The 22,678-nt window shown below is 38.2% G+C and overlaps 1 protein-coding gene across 1 annotated transcript in view; it reads right to left on the minus strand.

Annotated features, from left to right (window-relative positions):
* Positions 1 to 607: 607 nt before the first annotated feature.
* pdgfc (platelet derived growth factor c) overlaps positions 608 to 22,678 on the minus strand; it is a 115,506-nt gene continuing 93,435 nt past the window's right edge. Inside the window, exons 4-6 of the mRNA XM_017693389.2 lie at positions 9,079 to 9,283; positions 7,750 to 7,970; positions 608 to 6,247 (exon numbers count right to left, since the gene is read on the minus strand). Of these exons, the coding sequence (XP_017548878.1) occupies positions 6,134 to 6,247; positions 7,750 to 7,970; positions 9,079 to 9,283 (540 nt within the window). The 3' untranslated portion in view covers positions 608 to 6,133. The remainder of the gene's footprint in view (positions 6,248 to 7,749; positions 7,971 to 9,078; positions 9,284 to 22,678) is intronic.

The following is a 22,678-nucleotide window of genomic DNA, read 5'->3' on the forward strand; positions in this document are numbered from 1 at the left end:
AAATGGTATGATGAATCGTGCTTAGCATGATGACAGAAGGCTAGCGCATCCAACAGTCTTGTTAAGTCAATATTTATGTAATTAATGCTTTGATTTATTTGATAATGACAAAATGAATGTAGTGTGACACATTAAGCTGATTCCGGATTAAAATAAAGCTGGACCAGTGTAAATGGGATTCATTTGATAAAAACAAATCGAATTAAGAAGTTAGGGAGTTACGAAACATTTGCATGCACAGTTAGTGAATGAGAGCCACTGTATCCTAGAAATCAGTGAAAAAGTGTGAATTCTCACGAGTTCATTTGTATTTTCACAATAAAATAAGCCAGCGGTGTGAACAGGTGTTGAACATTTTAGTGTTGAAAAACTACAAGAAAGTGTTTCAGAAAACTCAAAAAACATTAAAAAAACATTTTGCACATGAAGTTCAGTAAAGATGGTTGCATTAGTGAATGACAGCTGCAAATGAAGGACAAATACATTGTGGAGATTCCAGTGACTGAAATCAGGGATGATTTAGACCTAAGAGATGATGACTTTAAAGATTATAGAGGAGCCCACGAAACACCTGCCAGTACCACCCCAGAGTTACCATAGAAGCATCTTAATGAGAAACGTTTATTTTGCATTATAAATACACAATGAACAGGATTCTTACACCTAACATCTCATTAGTTACACATAAGTCATCTCCAATGGAGACGGTGCTGAATCTGGACAAGAAAGAAAGGCAACTTCTAGTGGAACTACAGGGCAGATCCTGAATAGATTATAGTTTGTAGTTTGTGATAATGGTGTGACTACAGTGTGGAGATTTTTGGCTCTTGGAGCCCTAGAGATAACGCTTAAGCTTCTTCAATATGATAGTTGTATACCTAGGAGGCCTTTCGTGTAGCTCCAGCTTGCTGGTGTAGAGTTACAGTTAAAGTTTACAGGACTGTAGACCATCTGTTGGTGCACAATTTTTAAATCTATGAGCTTCATTTAAATGTTTACTTGCTGCTTCTTTACTGTGTCAGCACAAAGGGCAGAGAAAATGGCAGCAGCAACGCCACGTTTGTTTAATTGCATCTCCTAGTAATGGGACAACGCATGAGTTCGCGCAAGTTCATTGAGTTCCATTTGTTTTAGCAATAAATTAAAAGTTGAGTAGTGTGTGATCCCTAATCATTTATCCCCAATATTTGAGCTGCCCAAAATATCTGCAAAAACCACTCGGACAGTGTGAGATGCCCAGGCTTTAGTCACCATTTAACTTTTTTCATCAATGTCCAGTTTCTGATCACAGAGCTGCTCTGGGGTGCTTTTCCTGAAAAACGTTGTTAAACAACTACCATGTTAACCACAATGTTTTTGGTTACCATCATGGTTGCTTGACCACACAGTCCAGGGCTGTGACAAAGGGGAACCTTTCACTGAATAACTTCTGTGAAATAGAAAGGATGTTTGTAATTGCTTGTTTGTAAATTTAACAACCATGCTTGTTGTATTTGAACCCTGAAAGCACTTTAGTGATATATATATATATATATATATATATATATATATATAATTTATTAATTTTTTTTCAGCACCACATACATCATGTCAGCATCACTGCTGTGCTGAGGGTGGACCACCACCACCAAATATCTGGTCAGATATGTTACTGACTGTGAGTCATATTCTAAGCAGTGTTCCGGCTAGTTGTTAGGAATGGCAAAATAGTGATGGCAGCTCTATGTCAGAACTCTTTACTGAGTCACTGTAAAACTGATACATACAAGCTCAGATATATGATATCATCTGTTATAAGCTTCAGATAAAACATACAAAATATCTTTAACAAGATTCAGATGTTTGTGTTTGAACTAGAATGGACAAATAATGTGACTTGAAATTAGCTTTGTTCTATGGGAATTCAAATACTAGAATAAAGATGATAGCAGAAATTAGCATTAACAAGTGTAGTATCTGTTTTCAGCACCACATATACGATCATGTCAGCATCACTACTGTGCTGAGGGTGGACTACCAGCACTAAATAACATCTGGTCATCGGTGGTCCTACAGTGGTCCCTTTCCATTTTGGAATGGGGTAGAGGGGGTCTGAATAATTGTGCAAAAACAGATGGGCTACAGTGTGAAACTATACACCTACAATAAAGTGGCCAATGAGTGGAATGATAGTTATAAATTGGATGGTGAATTTATCTGTCTAAAACATTTTATTTAGGCTCCCAAATTCCAATTTCAAATAATGTATCTATCTTTTGATGTACTGAAACTTATACAAAGGCATAGCCCTATAAATCTGTACTTTCATATCTACCCAAGACTGATGAATAATGTAACAAAAGGAACAGTCATAAAACAGTGTGAAGGTTCATTTCAGCTTACAAAAAAAGCACGATTTTGATAAGAATAATTGCATGAAACAGAGACAAAACTGCAGAAAGCGGAACAGAATGTCTATTTACAAGATTAAAATGCTATCTACAAAAAGGAACTAATTCCGCCGGGCCTGGATCATCTCAAACTGCGCTTTGGAAGGATCTGACAGATGAATGTGTACAAGACAGTTTTATCCAAAATATTTCTCCTGGCTCTTATTTTGAACAAATTGTTGCTGTCGTAAGAAAACCTTACAACTCCATATTTTTTCATTTTTTATTTTTCTACAAAAGAACTTGAAAACAGCAGATACCTTTAAATAAAGTTGAGCCACAAAAGCAGTGACCCCATGTTCCCTCAGGTTTTCAGGACTGCTACAGTGGTAATGAATGACCACAAATTTCTCCCTCTGGAAAACTGATGACGTCTCAGAAACAATGCATTACACAGACTCAGAGCAAACAGCACTAAAGAATTCAGGAGTGTTCTACAACTATAAGCCGCTGTTGCCGGAATAAAACCTTGTATCTCTATTTTTCAGTTTCTGACATCATTTGAAAATCACTGTTGCCTTTTACATTGTGTGGACATTTCATGATAAATGGACCAAAAGAGATATGATTTCATTGACTTCCATTAAAAGTATATTTTTTCCATAAGTTTTTTTCCATAAAGTTTCCATTTTTACCATATTGGAGGTTTTGTACCAACATGCTTTGCATAAACATTCTCTAATGAAATTCAGCAAATGTCCACCTATTATACACTATTGTACAAAATTCAGAGCCACCTTTCATTCATATAATTTCCTGTCAAAATGACCATCGAAGACAAGTTATGAATTTTTCCGGATTTTTTTTGTCAGGAAATCAGCAGAAAACATATAACTGACAAAGCCTTGACAACTAAATATTACATAAATATTTTCAGTATTCAGTGTGTCACATTTTACCTTTATTTCAGCTTCCATTCTTTTCTGTTTCTCAAAGAAATCTGCAGACACACCTCAAAAGTTCAGTCTTAGAAGTTGGTTGATCATTTTCTGAAAAAATCCGAATGCATTGAGTGATGCTGACGTCTGGACTCTGGGGCTGTCAGTCCATTGCTCAGCCTCTTTGTTTGATGTGTTTGTCTCCTTTTTGGAGAGGCTTCTTGTCAGCTGCACATCCTTTCAGACCCCTGTGGATGTTTTGAGATCTGGAGCAGCTTGAATTTCTCCTCTCTGTCAAAGATGAAAGCTTTAAGTGCTGTTTATCTGATGGGAGCAGTTTTTGTGTCTACTAGGTCTTCCAGGTGGTTTTCAGGAGCCCCCTTTTCTCTATAGCCTTTCATTATTTTTTGAATTTTAGTTTTTTGCTTACCTGTACAAGAGGATTATCTTATATCTAATCTGCTCAGAAAGATGGATAACATTTACTAAATAGTTGTTTTGATTGTAAATTAAATAAGTGAAGGGTGCTCTGACTTCTGTGTTCTGTAAGGCAGATAGATATTACCTTTAGTATTAGAAGTTTTCATTTCTTTAAAGGGACAGTTTCAGAGACAGGTTTTTCCTAAGACAGCAACAAAATGCACAAGGGTGCTTTCATCTTTAGTATGTCCTCCTTTTACACGATGTTTATTAAATTCAAACCCAAAACAGAGAAGATGTGAAGTAGTCCGGGAGCCATCTGTCCCTCCCTTTTCTCAGATTAAATCGTCTTTTTGTAGGAATTAAAGCGATAGATCCTCTGTGGGATGGTTACGTAAAGGATAGAAGGTCCACTTCTGGTCCACAGGGATCTCCAAAAAACAGATTCATGATTTCAAAGGCATCGTTCCATAAACTCCATAAAACCCTCTGCGATGTTTGGAGCCGGAAAAAAGAACCATAAAGAACAGACAACAGCTGCTGGTGGATGACTCTCTTTATAAGGAGAGCAATAAGTAGCAAAGATCAGTTCCATTCTTTTATGAAGACCTGTCAATCTCAGTCTTTCCCTGTTTCATTCCCACGCTCTTCATTTTCTTTCCTTTCTCTTTCATCTTCTTTCTCTTTCTGTCCACACCAAGTACACGACACTATCCAGAATACAGCTGGACCAGCTCTACTTGGGACAACCGTAGGCTAGTTATAGAAGCATGTTGCAAGTCTACACAAATGATTCCTGACTTGTAGTTCACTGAAACAACTGTGTGGAAAGTAAGATCTAAAGTGTAAGAGGAGATATTTTATTATGGTTTGAAAAATTTGCAGACAGTCTATTTTTGCCTAAAGAAAAAAATGTTCTTTATATTTGTGTCTGTTTTTGTCAATAAAGAAGGAAAATGGAACATGAATGTAAATAATTAGGTAACTACATAATTAATCTCATAATTACGCAACTGCTTTTTTTCCTTTCTTTAATGCCATTAATGCATTTTGGGCCTTGTAATCATTTGCAGTAGTGCAGGCTGAAGCCCAGCTGCAGTGCACTGTATATTGCTAAAAAATCAGCGACTGTAGCCTTTTCACTCAAATACAGCTTCTAAATTGCTTTTACAACTACTAGGTAACAGACCAGCACTTGCTTAACGCACAGATCTGAGCGGTGTGTAGGTGAGATAGGCGTTTAGTCAATTTTGTGGACACGTTCTCATAAATGTCTTAATGCATATTCCTTTATGTGCATTTTAGCAGAAACATAAATCAGCTCTGAACTGCAGTCACACTAGATATTTCTAGTTTTCTGATGTCTTATGAAATGGACGTGGCTGACTCTGGACCAGAATATTGGTGACCAAAAAAAATCCTCCCGTTAGTAGGCTAGCTAACCCGCAAACCAAAATGATAATGACAAAAGAGTGAACAAAATCATACTCGGATTTACACGTTGCAGCACACTGAAGCCATAAGTGTATATGGCATGGTAGATGGCAGTGTAACTTATGTGCAGCAGCAGTTAGCCAGAGAACTAACATAGCAGTTAGCCAGCTGGCCAACTTGCCCATTTTAAACAATAAAAATATGAATATGAAAATATGACAGATAATCATAGCAGGTAGCTAAGCCAAGCTGGCTAACGTGACTAAAATCAAAAAGTAAAATGTTTCCCAAACGACTGCATAGTCTTACATGTGTTTATTACAGGCAGTGGTTAAGAGATGTTTAAAGGTTCATGTTGCTAATATTACCACTACTGCCGAGCTCTACGCAGCCAAAGCTATGGGTTGAAGATGCATTTGCACATGAAATTGACTCATCCCAGAAGTCTGGAACACAGAATCGCTCATTGTGGTGAATTACATTAAAATGAATGTGATTGTGCTGGACTAGGCCTTTCAGCAGATGTATGCTGCAACTATTTTTGATCTTATGTAAAGTTGAACTAAGTAAGCATTACATTAACTAGCCTACGTTTGAGCTTACATATAGCTGGTGGATTCCTCTTCACCCTCTTCAACCCCCTCACATCACCGTGCACTTAAAAAACGTATGTACACAAACGCATGTAAACATACTACCTAGTTGCATAGGATTTTCCCTCTGAATATTCCATATTTAAATGGGACCGATGGAAATGTCTTTACGAGTTACACACAGATCCATGAGAGCAGGAATACTGGAGCCCTCTGTAAGGCTTAGAAAAGTCAAGATAAGAAGATGTCTATCTCTAGGTGTCATTAGTTCGAACACGGCGGTAGAAAAATGGCTCTGTCAGTAAGCCACGAATAAATATTTCCCCAGCTGAAGCTCAGTCCACATGGGGGCCCATAAAGCTCCTTCTCCAGGTCAAGTTCAGTCTGAGTCATTCTTGCATACGCAGCTACACTCCTCATGGTGCTCCAATGGGACGTCCGTCAAGGACTTCTGCGGCCCTCTGCCACCCGGTCTGATTTTCAGCATCAGTACCTATGCACACACAAACATGAACCACTTTAACTCAATCCTGGCCACTGTAATCTTCTCCAAAATTTCTAGCTTCATCTCTGGATACTTTATGTAAACCACTGTGTTATGAAACTGTTATGAAACTCAAGTTTGGGAGGGGAAGCATGCCTGAAACTCTTCCTCCTTCCTATTGAACTTGCTATAAATATCCTTCTTTACCTTCCATTTACTGTGACAAAGTTTGGCCTCATCTCCACCCTGTTCCTCAATTCCTCTGTTCATCATAGGAACTTAAGTCTTCTTGCTTAGAGAGGATTTTATGCATAATTTAGTGGTTATGATGTAAACAGAGTTATTCCAAATGTTTTGGTCTGAAGTGGAGACTCAGATTTCTTTACAATGGTGGCGACAGGAACCAGGAGTCTCTACCAGTGAACCTACACGTATCCTCTGAGTTTTAATATGGAATGTTTATGATGGTAAAAAAGTGAAGAATCTTAAAAAAATAGTTTGCTTTGGGGATTATTTTACACTGGAACACCCTGCATGAATCTCTCCACCACTACAGTATTTAGGAAATATATTTCTAAATCCTAGTGCAAAACGATCAATGCATCAGGCAGCGTATTTCCTGAAATAGCTTTCTGTGAAGTTTCTCTGTTTACATCTTAATGATTTAATTAGGCAGATTTTTTTTTAATTGTGAAATTTCTTTTTTTTTTCTTAGAGTTCTCTCCCCTCCAAGATGTACAATCTCTTCTTGTACTACACTCCTGGGCAAAAAATAGGATCAAGCCCAAATTGGCAAGTTTTTAATGTTCTGAACAACAATCAAGTTAATATGGGATATTTTTCCCTTTAACTAGCAGACAGAAAAGAATCAGTATTGATCCACTCAGCACTGACAGCTTCAAACAGCTGAAGAACACTGCAGACCTAGTTCGTTTTTACTGTTAGAGCAAATATTCTCTATAGAGCTTAAACCTGGCCTCAGCCAGAACCATCAGTGACAACCATTATAGTTTGGGCTTGACGCATTTGCTTTGCCCAGGAGTTTACAAAGGTGTTTTGAAGGTGTGGTCCAAACTTGCAAACAGTGCTAACTGCATGTCTAACTCAACACTAATTTGCCTCAAACTAACTCATTTAATGTAACTGTAACGGAAACTGTGTTATATAGTGAGGAGTTGTTCAGTATCTCTAATAGATGTGATTATGTGGTTTCTGACACTATAAGACACACTGTTTTCTATGAACACAGATGAGGAAAAGGAGAAAGCCTGAACTGTGTCTGTACTTTTCTCTATTTTGCTAACGGTTGGGGTAAAAACTTCTATTACCTGTTAGTTACGTTTGTGCTGTAGAAGCAAACTTCAGAAGCCAAACATGTCTTGTACAACCGACTACATTTTAGGATAAGGTGGAAAAACACCGTAAATTAGATCACGTTAACCCCATGGGGCTTCTGTATTGTGGGTTCAGAGATTTCTCCGAGGCTGAGCGCAGGCCTGGAGGGTTCGTACCTCATGGTATTTCTTGGCCACTCTGGTGGGGGTGCAGTGGCAGTCGTAGCAGCGGTGCGAGCAGCAGGCGCAGTTTCCCCCGCAGCGCTTCACAAGGAGGCAGCTGGGCCAGTAGATGGCGTCTGTCCGCTTCAACTCCTCACGTAATGACACGGACACGTTTCGCGGTGTGCAGCTGTACAGCCGAACCTCCTCACGTAGCAGGTTCAAATCCACCACCCCTTCACACACAAACATGCAAAAGAAGATTTTAGATGTTCACTCCCAGTTGATTCAGTCTACATAACAAACTAAGCTGCAAAAATAGCCTGTTTTTAAGCTCAGTTTGGTTGTCATGGCACAACCACGGGCACATTAACATTTGACAGCCCATGTAGATTACAGCAGTATAGCCCCACCCATTCAGTCTGTGGAAATTGGCCCATCCCTTCTGCCCGAGTCACTTTAACCCCACCCATTCATATTACAGCAATTTAGCCCACCCATTCAGCCTAAAACAATTCAGCTCCACCCATTCATACTAATGCAGTTTAGCTCCACCCATTCAGACTAAAGCAGTTTAGCTCCACCCATTCAGACTAAAGCAGTTTAGCTCCACCCATTCAGCCTCAAGCAGTTTAGCTCTACCTATTCAGACTAAAACAGTTTAGCCTTGCCCATTTAGCCTACAGAACTTTATCTCTGCCCGTTCTGCCTGTGTCAGTTTAGCCCCACTCATTCACACTGAGGTGATGCAGGGGTGATGCAGGTGTATGAGCAGAGTAACTTTAGAGAGGAACATGTGGGAAAACAGTTAAACATTCTGTTGTTATGCATCACTGCAATGTTCTGTGAGGAATCCACATATAGGAAAGGAGTGGCTGTATCTTATTTGTCCAGCTTCCCTGAGGATTTCAGTCCAGACCCTTTGCTCCACACTGCTTTTGTTAATAAAGCACAATACAGGCTAGCCAATCAGAACAGAGGCTGGTGATAAACATCAGTCTTATTGGCAATAAAAACATATTTATTACTAAGGGATAAAAACAAGTTGGAGAGTGAATTATGATTTGGCACAGAATGTCTAATATGCAACTTTTAATGAGTTTGTGCAAAGATACATATTTATAGATGAGCAAAAAGACCACGGCATAAATATTGTTTATTAGTTTACAAATATGTGAGATATCTAGCCTTCTAATAAATGTTTTATCAACACCTTTAGCACAGTTGTATAGAGAAATAGGAGCACAGAGTGGTGGTGGGGGGCAGGGGGTTGGGGGGGGCATTGTGCAGGTACTTTTTCTCAGTGCATTGCAATCTTGACCAAGTGAAGGTGAGGATGAGTACCTCTGGCTTTCTTCTGGTGGAAGAAAGACTTTCCCAGCACCTGCCAGGTGGGTTTATAAAGCTCCTCCAGGTCCAGCTGCCAGCGGTCCGGCTCCAGGTACTTCAGCAACTCCTCCACAGTGCCAAAGCCGGCCACAGCTTCCCCCAGAGATTCCATATTCTGCAGAGCTGGTGGCATTGGCATTACAGCAGGAGTCTCTGGCTTCTGTGGACACACGAATACATGCAAAGTTATCTAAAAAAAAGAGTAAATAAACTACAGTTTAAAAAATTGGATTCTTTGTTTTCAGTAATATAAACCCTACTTGGTTGCAGGTACATTATTAAAAGTAATAAGTAACTTCACAGGTATTAAATAATTAGCAGGAAGCTGATAATGAAATGTTAGCTGTATCCAGAGTAATGAACTGAGTTGTAGATGATTCCATAAATAATAACAAAAATTCTAATAAAATTCATATCAAGAATGCTTTGCATTTCAAAAGTGGCAAGCAAATCATAAAGAAGATAATGACCAAGAATGGTTGTAAATAGGTAAATACAGTATATTAATTAATATTTCTAAAATATTACATGTAATATCTAAAAATACATCTTGCTTTCTAGTTTATAACATTAGATCCAAATTATTTTATATAATGAAAGTTGTCATTGTATATAAAAGTAAAGATTATGGTAATACTATTTGAAATGGTCCTTTGTAGATGATTAATAAACCTAAACCTAACCTTACTCAAAACCTAACCCTAACCCTGGCCCTAATCCTAATCTTCACCTTAACTTCAACCCAAAACCTAATCCTAGCCCTCATATATTTTTGACATGTTACTGAGAGTTAGTTTTGTTGAGTGTTTGTTTGATCTAAAAATGACCACTCAAAGTGTCCCCACGATTATTGTGACAAATGATTAAACAAATGATTGTATGCAGTTCACAAGGATCTCATAGTTCAACAAAAAACCCAACAAGGCAATCTGGGATTAAAGTGGTCAATTACTGTATATATGCTTTATCACGGGGCAGTTTCAGGTCATCGCTAAATATAACTGTAATGTCTAGGCTGAGCTCAGATTAAATTTACCTGAAACCACTGGATATCTAGCTGTTTATAGCCACTGTACAGCTGTGATAAAATACATCACTTATTGTTGCTGTCAGAACAAAATGGAAACTTTACAGAAGAAGAAAAACATTTGTAACTTTGAATGGAAGTCAATGTTTTCTAAGTAATTTTGGACCATTTCTGATCCTCGTTCCTCATGAAATTTAACACAATGAATAAATAATTTCAAATTATTCAAGAATGGAAAAAAGTGTTCATTTGAAGAGTTTTTGCTTGACAGCAACGAAATCCTGTAGCCTTGCTGTGTATTACTACTGCAGTTTCTATGCAGTAAATAAAGCATTTTTTCCTTGGGCTGCCTTGGTTTTTACCCATCATCCACCATTTTATTTTCTACCAAAGAGGACCATCATCCATTTTCTGTGTATTCCAGACATTACAACCCTAGCTTGTCTTAAAACACTCTAACAATTCTCATATGAATTTCCCACAGAGACTTACAGAACTAATACCAAACTGAAAAGCTTTATTGTAACACAGATAATGCAAACAAAGCTCTCCAGAGATGACAGCAGTCTAGAACAGCATAGAGCACTTTAATATTGTCTAATGATGGACATGTTCCATCAAAAGGGGCATGACGATCCCACTTGACATTTCTCTAATTAACTAAGTCCATTAGAGCAGCTCAAACCCAAACAGTCTGAATGCTAAATCAGTGTCTGCCAGCTCCCCCTGCACTCTTCCCAGATCCACTGGCTAATTATAATTAGCTAATTATCAAGCCTTTCTTTGTTTTTCTTCATTGTATTTTTGCTCATGCAATGCCCCTGGACAGCTAAACATGCTTTGAGGAGAGCAGTAACTACATTATACAAACTAAGAGATGTCCACTTTTGGCTAACATCACAGTAAACCACAGAAATAGAGGGAAACACTATTTTTCCCAATGAAGGAGTAGAGAAAATGATCTGTCCATGCTTCTCCCACAAATGCTCAGTTTATATTACAATACCTACATTTAGAGCCACTTATTCATTCAACCTAATGAGAAACTGTAGAACAGACTCAGTTTATATCACAATACCTACATTTAGAGCCACTTATTCATTCAACCTAATGAGAAACTGTAGAACAGACTCAGTTTATATCACAATACCTACATTTAGAGCCAGTTATTCATTCAACCTAATGAGAAACTGTAGAACAGACTCAGTTTATATCACAATACCTACATTTAGAGCCAGTTATTCATTCAACCTAATGAGAAACTGTAGAACAGACTCAGTTTATATCACAATACCTACATTTAAAGCCAGTTATTCATTCAACCTAATGAGAAACTGTAGAACAGACTCAGTTTATATCACAATACCTACATTTAGAGCCAGTTATTCATTCAACCTAATGAGAAACTGTAGAACAGACTCAGTTTATATCACAATACCTACATTTAAAGCCAGTTATTCATTCAACCTAATGAGAAACTGTAGAACAGACTCAGTTTATATCACAATACCTACATTTAAAGCCAGTTATTCATTCAACCTAATGAGAAACTGTAAAACAGATTCAGTTTATATCATAATATCTACATTTAGAGTCAGTTATTCATTTCAAATGATATTTATTTTGTCTGTGTGTGAACAATAACATAAAAAAGACATCTGCAATTTTTATTGCTTTTTTTATTTAAAAGAATCATCAAACTGTGCAGTTAGTGTAGTAACACCCATATTTTCTTCTTAAATTCTGGTTGGAACTGAAAGGAAATGTCCAATAAAAAAATGATCCAATCAGATTTGCTTTCCTGTGGTAAATAGATTGATAGAGCCAACCGAGCTCTTCAATGTTTAGGACTTCGGGAGCTGGACTGAAAGCCTTACACATGAGATTAACTACCAACACAATGTGAAAGTGACGGAACAAACAACCAATCAGTCTTTGATTTACAATAGATGGGACCAAAGAAACAACATCACTCTAGGTCTTCGGGAAGTTGTAGATACATCACTGTCCTTGAATATGAGTCATAGTTTAAGCAGATTCCAATTAATTGTTAAGAATGGAAAACAGCAGTATATTTTAATTAAATATTTTAATTAAAATCTTTTACCAAGTTGTGATGTTTATGGCTCTAATGTCATGGTAATAGCATAATGAGTGGAGCTGAAAGGTATTTAGAAACATTGAACAATGCTAGAAGTCTGTTGCTGACACTGAACAGTGTGTGGACCTTCAGTGTAACAATGTTTTTAGATACTGTGGGTCGTCTACCTGATGTGCTCAGTGTGATGCGGCCTTAATAAGCTCCCTGACAGACGGCTCCTGTGTGCTGCTCTGAAGGCAGGTAGGCTGTGAAGGGTGAACTGGCCTGGTTAGCGCTGTGTAAAGGACGGCCTGGCAGCAACTCCGATGATGATAAAGCATGTTTGGATGGGAGCAGTGAATGGGGTCAGCATGACTAAATGAGGGCATTTCAAGTCAGAGGACTTGAGATGGGTCAGCAACAATGTTATTTGGAGGACAAGGAAGGTTGAGCAGAAAATAACAACCCTGCTGATGGAACTACCACAACAGGGTGATAACATAATCACAATCATTATTTAGGAACCAAATTAACCATTTGATTTTACATTATTGCACCACTGTAAGATAATTAAAGTGAAAGCATGCTGCTAAGAGACTGTGTAGTTCTACAGTAATGTGTGTAATGTCTTACACAGCAGAAAAAGTGAATATTTCAGGAGGGTGTGGTGACACATGATGAAGCAGTCCAAAAATACTGACTCTGATTGTTTTCTTTTGGGACATTTCGCAACCCAAGTTCTTATGTTGCACACCATGTGTAAGAGACAACCACGCCCAAAGACTACTTCATCTAAGAGGTAGGCAGTATGACAATATCTTAACACTATCAAGATAAATATGCTTTTCTGAGTATAAGATGGTATGGTCAGTACTTCTAGAACACTGGTCATCTGCATATAAACAGTCTATAAACAATAAACATTATATAGGATATAGATACCTGTAAGCAACAATTGGTTGTGCAGTATATATATATATATATATATATATATATATATATATATATATTATTTATAGCATATATACACTGTAAACAATAACAGTTCATAACATATAGAGGCTGTAAAGAACAACTAGTGTGTAGTATATAGAAAGCCTATAAACAACAATAATAGCAACAACAACTAATTTATAAAATACAGTAGTAGTAAACAATAGCCAGTTTATAGCATATAGACTGTAAAAAACAACAACAAATTTATAGAATGCAAACAGCCTGTAAACAACAACCAGTTTAGACAATACAGACAGCCTGTAAACAGCAACAACTAGTTTATAGAATACAGACAGCCTGTAAACAATAGCCAAGTTAGAGAATAAAGACAGCCTGTAAACAACAACAGCAACTACTTTATAGAATACAGACAGCCTGTAAACAAAACCCAGTGTATAGCAAATAGCTCACTGTAAGCAACACAAAACATACAGCTTACAGGAAACATGCAACTTGTAAACAACAACAATAACAACCCATTTATAGCATACAGTTAGCCTATAAACCACCAACAGTCACTGCATAGCATATAGACAGCCTGCAAACAACCGAAATTATTATAAAACATATGGATCACCTGTAAACAACAACAACAACAAGTGGTTTAAAGCTTACAGATTGTCTCCAAACAACAAAAAGCATAGAGGATATAGACAACCTGTAAACAACAACTGCAACAACAGAAACAGTCTACAGCAACTGCGTAGCAAATAGATGAATTTATGTCAGTGCTTTATTTTATTAAATATTTTGAACAATTTTTTCCTGATATTCTTTCTTAAGTAGTTTATCTTTGATCATATACACTGTGTACATTGGAAATGCCTTATGTAACGATAATGTCAATACATTTTGGCCATATCGTCCAGCTTTCCTCCATCTCTCTTATTCACTTGCTTCAGTTCTGAGCCAAACAGATTAGTTACAGTAGCATTTACACTCAGCACTGCCTGTTCTTTTAGATATCCATCAATGCCCTGCTCTCTCTCTCTCTCTCTAAGCCCTGGCAGTTGTCAGCTGTGTGGAATGGAAACCATTAACAGCTAGTGAATGTGAGGCGCTCTCCCATTCTGTCAATTAACCAGCGTGTGAAGCCTCAGCCAAGCGCTCATGCTGAGGTGAATGGAGCTCCACGCGTGCCGCTGCGGTCACCAGATTACAGGGATTTCTGAGGGAATCTCTGACATAACCCATCTGCACGGCTGCCTCAGAGCAGTGTGTGTTCAGCTGCTTCTGCACAGTGAAAAGTTTCACATAACTTTAGTGGCTTGAAACTCATATGGACGTAAAATCCAACTGCATCGCATAAGTGTAAAGCCTCCTGCATTTGAAACTCTGATTCTCTGTTCATCAATCATCTCAACTTCAGGAAACAACCACATTAAAAATGCAAATAATGTATCAAGTCATGTCAATTAGTATCACTGCAATCAATTTCAATCAGATGCTAATTTGCTAGTAACCACTTATTATTACTATTATTATATTATTACCAGTTAATATTACAGATCCATAAGTTTCAAAATTATGTAAACCTTTAGGATTAGCAGATCATTTGAAGGTGAAATTGGTGTCAGGTGTTTTCAATCAATGAGATGGCAATCAGGTGTGAGTGATCACCCTGTTTTAATTAAAGATCAGGGATCTATCATGGTCTGACCTTCACAACACTTTTGTGGAAGTACATCATGGCTTGAACAAAGGAGATTTCTAAGGACCTCAGAAGAAGAGTCATTGATGCTCAAGAGTTTGACTTGATTGTGTAAAATGGAGGAAATTTAAGAACACTGATGGTCAAGTCAAAGTTCTGACGTTATCCCTATGAAAATGTTGTGGAAGGACCTGGAGCAAGCAGTTCACTGGAGGAAATCCACCAACATAACAGAGTTGAAGCTGTTTCGTACAATGGGCTAAAACTTCACCAAGCTGATGTGCAGGACTGATGAACAGTTACTAGAAATGTTTAGTTGCAGTTATTGCTACACAAGGGGGGGGGGGGGGGGGGGGGGGGTCACCAGATACTGAAAGCAAAGCAAAGGTTCACAGACTTTTGCCACTCAAAAGATCTGTTATATTGGATCATTTACCTCAATAAATAAATGACCAAGTCTAATACGCTTGTCTCATTTTTAAAATTTTGTTTCATCTACTTTCAGGACTTGTGTGAAAATCTGATGAAGTTTTAGGTCAAATTTATGCAGAAATATAGAAAATTCTAAAGCGTTCACTTTCAAGCAGCACTGTATTTCTTGATGTAAAAATGATAAAAAATATGTAATTGCAAGACAAACAACATATTGCAGACGGTTTTCTGTATATAGGTGTGTAATGTATATAGATTCACACCTGGTCACTTCATATGTGTAGTATTTTTTTAGATTTTAAGATGGTAGATTGTAAGGTTTTAGCCACATGCATTTACACTTATTTACACATAATCAAATGTATCACTGGTGCGCTGGAATGAAATCTGATTGCTCTGTGGGGTGGAATATCGCCTGAAGTAGTTTTGTGTGATTAGATTTTTATCTGTTTTAAGTGCATCTTGTCTGCATAGACTCTCGCATTTTTATGTAGTTTGGACTAATAATCCTGATACTCAAGATGCATGAAGTAACCAGATGTAAACAAGGTCTTAGAGCCATAATTATTCACAACACTGATGGTAGGAACCAGACGACTCACTTCATGACATTGTATTATGATACAACCCCAATTCCAATGAAGTTGGGACGTTGTGTAAAACAAATAAAAACAGAATACGATGATTTACAAATCCTTTTCAACCTGTATCCAATTAAGTACACTACAAAGACAAGATATTTAATGTTCAAATGGAAAAACTGTTGTAACACGTGCAGAATGTGGCTTGGCATTGTCTTGTGGAAATAAGCAGGGACGTCCCTGAAAAAGACGTTGCTTGCATGGCAGCATATACCTTTCAGCATTAATGGTGCCTTCACAGATGTGCAAGTTACCCATGCCATGGGCACTAACACCCCCATACCATCAGAGATGCTGGCTTTTGAACTTTGTGCTGATAACAATCTGGACAGTCCTTTTCCTCTTTGGCCTGGAGGACACAACTTCCATGATTTCCAAAAACAGTTTGAAATGTGGACTCGTCAGACCACAGGACACTTTTCGACTTTGCGTCAGTCCATCTCAGATGAGCTCGGGCCCAGAGAAGCCGGCGGCGTTTCTGGGTGTTGTTGATATGTGGCTTTCGCTTTGCATGGCAGAGTTTTAACTTGCACTTGTAGATGGAGTGACAAACTGTGTTCACTGACAATGATTTTCTGAAGTGTTCCTGAGCCCATGTGGTAATATCTGTTACAGAATGATGTCGGTTTTTAATGCAGTGCTGCCTGAGGGATCAAAAGTCATGGGCATTCAATGTTGGTTTTCTGCCTTGCCGATTACTTGCAAAGATTTCTCCAGATTCTCTGAGTCTTTTGATGATATTATGGATTGTAGAGGATGAAATCCCTAAATTCCTTGCAATTGCACATTGAGAAACGTTGTTCTTAAACTGTTGGACTATTTGCTCACGCAGTTGTTTACAAAGTGGTGAACCTCGCCCCATCCTTGCTTGGGATGCTCCCTTTATACCCAATCATGAAACTCCCAATTCCAATTAACGTGTTCACCTGTGGAATGTTCCAAACAGGTGTTTTTTTGAGCATTCCTCAACTTTCCCAGGCTTTAGTTGCCCCTGTCCCAACTTCTTTGCAATGTGTTGCAGGCATCAAATTCAAAATGAGTGAATATTTGGAAAAAACAATAAGGTTTATCCGTTTGAACATTAAATATCTTGTCTTTGTAATGTATTCAATTGAATATAGGATAAAAAGGATTTGCCAATCATTGTATTCTGTTTTTATTTATGTTTTACACAACGTCCCAACTTCATTGGAATTGGGGTTGTAGTTTCGAGAGCTGGGGAATAAAACAGAAAGTCTTTCAAATATATTCATGGTGGCATTTTAAGACAAAACAGTCCTTAAGGAAAATGTTTTCAGGTTTAAAACCATTTTACCATCATGAACAAAACTCAGAAGACATATAGGTTCACTGGTGGTTTGTGATAGTAAATAAAATGGCTACATTTGTGTTGAAGTCATGGTAACCACTGGTTCCTATCACCACCACTGTAAAGAACTCTGAAACCACTCAATCACTCTGTTTACATCTCAAACACTGAATTAAGTGGAAATTTTGAAAGATTGGTGGACTTTCTATTCAAAGGCTTAAAACTAGGAGCGCAGGATGATATTGCACCATCTGGAAACCCCCGGGTAATTAAGGTCCTTTGGTAATTAAAGCCGTAGCGACACTGCATGTAATTGAGAGCGACAGATCACATGGTCTTCTTATAAGTGTGATCTAAAAAACACAATGTATATTTGAAACACATAATATTCATTACATTTATGCTTCTTTCTATATACAGCAAATTAGGCACTGGATCAAACAGAAATCTCCCACGTCCAGCCCGTAATCAAACACATTCATCTCAAACAATTCCTATTAGTGTCTCCATTACAATTCCTAACCTCTGACATCCACATGCATAGCAACCTACAAATATTTTCCCCCTAAGAGGAGTCAGCATGATCTTATTCCTCTGCCCTTTTCTTTAAAAAATCCCTTTCATGTTGTGCACAAGCTCAAAGCTGATGAATTGATCTCGCGAGGTACAAACTCCTCTGCAAATAATGGTTTCCATTGTGTTGTGCGGCTCTGAGAACAAGGTGTTTCAAATTGGTTGCAGGCTGTGTGGGTCTTTTACAAGCATAAGGGCTTTTGCTCACAGATCTGATGCAGCTTTCTGCCAGTGGCCTTAGCCAGAGAGAGAAGGCAAACCTCTGAGCGAAGAACTCCACTAAACGTGATCGGAAGCATGGAGTTAGTTATAGACCATTTTTGGTGAAAAGTCAACTAAATCAATGTGGTCAACTGTGAATTAACTGTACCGATTGCCAGAGATTAAAGGTCATTTAGATTTACACAATGTCTACATAAGCTACTATCATGTCTTACATCATCTAATTATGTCACTAAGGCCTGTTGCAGGACCAGAGTCAGTGAGTGTGTTTACATGCACATAATATTCAGATTTTGTCAGTAATCTGATCAACTTGTTTATATGCACTTGAATAATCAGATAATGGGGAAACTCTAGGTCTGTGTGAGTCAGACAGTAATCAAATTTCTGCTTTGCAACTAGCCAATAAACTCATAGAAGAAGATGTGACATAAACATAAGGTAAAACTCAGACTTTTTAAAAAAAACATTGCGCCACTTTACCCAAAATATGAACATACATCATCTAGAAGATGAAGAATATTTAAATCCTTAATTTTGAGAAGAAGGTAGCTGGTCGCTGTAAATGCTTTGTCAGATTTCTTAATCAGATGATTAGAACTCTGATCTAAGGAATTGGAGTATGCTGTTAACATGATCTGAAATCTGTTCTGACTGTACAAGTGTTTCGGGAGTGTTTAGACTCATTATGTGGTATCTCCTGCGGGTAGAATCACTCATTTTCTGGAGAAAACGGCCTAGGATGGTACAAATGTCCTGTTAGCCAGTAACCACAAGGTCACTCAAATCCCACAACTGAGTGAATATTCCTGGTTTTGCCCTTGAACACCCACTTCAGTGCTGCTCCCAGTCTGGGCTTCATCAGACAGCAAAATAACCAGTTTCTACTGAAAAACAGATCAATAAAGCATGCTTTATTGATTCTATTAGAGCTGCATATACAGAATAAGATTGTGTTTATTAGTCCAATACTGAAACCCAAACTAACCATGCCTTAATGTTACATTCACATACCACTGTAAGTCACGCTGATCAAGAATATTTTTAAAATAGGTAAATGTTTACAGTAAGTAAGACCTTTACAGACGCTTCACAATCTTATGCAAAAATGGCTACCGAAATGTCCGAAGCTCTTAAATAGTAAACTTATACACATGTTCACCAGCTTCTTATTTGAACGTTCCATTCCACTTTAAATGGCACTGCAGTTAGACTGAGGCACCTTAAACGTAGAACAAATTACAAACATTGGCGAATATGAAGCTTACATCAGCTTACCTCAATAAATACATTAATTTCCCTCAATAAATTATCCTTAATCAACAAACACCTCAAACTCTCTTTTGGAAGTGTTTACTAAGCAGCTAACGAACAGCAGAGTAGCTGCTGAACACGTCTTTCTGGCTGATCTAACACTGCATCCCAAATCACACACTTCTATACGTTGCCTCAGTGCACATTTAATGCTATATGTGCTATTTTTACACACTATTTAGTGAGCTAGTATGTGGTTTGGGGTGGGGTGCTAGGAACACAGTAGGAAATCTCAGCCACTTTGATTTCAGCTTTCTTTTCTTATCATTATTGCAATAAATCAAACAAAATCAAGGCAATACAGTCAAACATATCAACATAAAATAGTTAACTCTAATAGTTAACATGCTTTAAAAATGAGTTTTAAAAAAAGTGATCCAAAAACATGTTTTACTGCCTTTGCTGGATCTGTTATGGCTTTGTTATCTCATTACAAACTGCCATAGCACTGCTGAATAAACTTGATGTTGCCTGCCAAAATGACGGCAGTGTGTTTGTGACATCATCAGAATACTTTATATAATATAATAATTTATCATATCACTCTATTAATTTTGACAGCCATAATGTGGATTACAGTGTGAACTTAATTACAAAGAAGTTGTAGAAGGCCAGACTGATGTTAATTATCAATTTTTTAATTCATATTTATGCATGGCTGCATAATCAGAGCAATTTTGCCCTTGAATCCTTTGTGCTAAGAACCTTGCTTCATCTCTGCATTGCACAATCCATCTCAGTCCACTCCTATGAAGGATGTATGGGGTCTGGAGGAAGTGGAAAGATTGTAGAGAGCCTTGTGGCTGTGCGTTTGGGTACTGTGGGTGATCTAATCTCTCAATCTTGCCTCCCTGAAGCCAACAGCAGCAGCTCTCGCCTCCCTGCCCTCGTTTGCAGAGCTAGGTGCTATTTTAACAACCTCTTCACTCAAACCCTTAGTGCTTTCCAGAGGCTCTTCCTGGGGTTTTATGGTTGAGGCTGATTTTCCTCTTCTCTTGATGGAAGTGGTGAAGGGGAGTGATTGCTTATTTAGGCAGAGTGTGTGAGGCTGGGGGATCTAGCAGTTGAGGCTGACCACAGCGAAACAGAGCTTCGCTGTTTCAGCCCAACAGCAAAGCCTCAGCTCCAGCTTAAAGGGCCAGTGTGCCAGTTTCTCCTAAATTCCATCATCACAGAGAATGGATACAAAGGTTTCTAAAGTGTTGAATATGCAGCCATAGCGCCTCTTAACAAACACTAACAAACTCTAAGTGCTGAGTTAGAGTGCTGCTTCACAGTGTTGGGTAAAAAAATAATGTTTAATGAGGAATGATGCTGCATGATGGTTAGTGGTGCAGTTTATAAAACATTAGTGTTTGGTGGAAAATTATGGGTTTTATTGGAGAAAGATGGTGTTTTGGAGAGAATGATGGTATTTGTTCGGGAGTAATGGTCTTTGATGTAAAAACATAGTGTTTATCGAGAATGACTGTTGACGAATGACTGTCTCTGTTCAGCATGGGGTGGTATTTGGGGAGATTATGTTTATTGTAATGGTGGTGTTTGTTAGAGATTAATGGAGCTAGCTGGAGAATGACTGTTTATTGTAATGGTGGCGTTTGTTGGAGAATGGTGGCATTTGTTGGATAATAATTTTTTAACTGTGTTTAAAAGCCCTTAAGAATCTATGTTAAGTTTTGAAGGCTGGAGTTAAGGGAAGTCTCAGCTGGCATTTATGTTAAAATCTCATCTGTAAAGACACAGTTCAGTGTTACTGCTTTTACACCAAATCAGGAAATGCAGCACCGAAAAATTAAAAAGACTATCTGACAGTAGGAGACCTAGCATTACGCTACCTTAGCATCAGTTTTAGTAGATATTTGACACAATACTTGCTTAAATAGATGCTTAAAAATTATTCTAACCATCAAAACATGCTGTCAATGCATGGCACGACCACATGTATGATGAAGTTAAGGTCATATGAAGGTGAATAAATGCCATATAATAAACACTGACCAACAGAATGGTCCCCATGCTCAACGCCAAGTGTCAACTTCACCAGTGCTCTTGCAGCTAAATCAAATCTTCACAGCAATATTCAAACATCTAGTGTAAAGCCTTCCCAGAAGACCAGAGGCTGTTACTGCAAAGAGGGAGAGACTCACTATTAATGCCCTTCATTTCAGATGAGCAGGTGTCTACAAACTTTTGGTCACATAGTGTAAGCCAGAGAGGCCAGGTTGAGATGGTTTGGACATGTGTTGAGGAGGAATAGTGGATATATTGGTCAAAGAATGTTGGAGATGGAGCTGCCGGGTAGAAGGAGAAGAGGTAGACCTCAGAGAAGGTTTATGGATGTAGTGAAGGTGGACATGGAGATGGTTGGTGTAAAAGTAGAGGAGGCAATGGATAGGGCAAGATGGAGGCAGATGATCCGCTGTGGCGACCCCTAAAGGGAGCAGCCGAAAGAAGAAGAAGAAGGAGTGTAGGTTAAAACAGCAGAGGGCTCTCTTCACAAATGAAGCAGATGGCAAGAAAATCTGCCTAGTCATATAGCCATCACCATGACAACTGCAAAAACCAAAAACTGTTCCAGTTAGCTCCCCTAAGCTAGGATAGTGATGTTACATGCTAATGGCTCCAGGCATATGGTGTGTGGTGAACTGGGAATACAGCTCAGTGTACTTAAAGGAACAGGCTTGTTTCATAGCCTGGCAAACTTGCTGAATAAAATGGAATGATCTGGAAAAAGAAACTAATAGGCATTATAAAATAGAGTCAAAGTGAGTAGCAGTGTAAGCATATGAGTGAGTGAAAAAGCTTGGGAAGAATGTGGTTTTTATGTGCGCACATCTGTATGTAAAGCATGGGTGGTTATGCGGTTAGATTTACTTCCTATAAAATGTGTCTGCATAGCACCAGACTGCTATTATGCTTACGCCTGACACAAAACACATTACACATTAGGGTTGGGTGGTCTCCCCTTTTAACACACCTTTAACATGGTATATCAAAAAAAAAAAAAAACTGCTGCTAACTAGGAGAGAGGAGCTTTGCTAGCATGATAACAATTCTGCTCACCACAGAGCAATGGCACAAGTTTAGAAGATATTGACTCAAATCTGAGGGAGTGAATTCGAGCACCGAGGAGACAGAAAGGCAAAATGAAACCTGTTCTCTGGTAGTGGATCTGTAAATTTACCTTAGGAAGTAGCTAGAGACCCAAACAATGCCACACATCACAGAACAGGTGTGATTCTGACTAAATGCTTTACTGAAACTACAGACGTTAAAAACTAATCTGAGAGAGCAAAAGCGGAGTGACTGA

Source organism: Pygocentrus nattereri, chromosome 8 (assembly GCF_015220715.1).
Source record: "Pygocentrus nattereri isolate fPygNat1 chromosome 8, fPygNat1.pri, whole genome shotgun sequence".
In the NCBI taxonomy this organism is placed as follows: domain Eukaryota; kingdom Metazoa; phylum Chordata; class Actinopteri; order Characiformes; family Serrasalmidae; genus Pygocentrus; species Pygocentrus nattereri.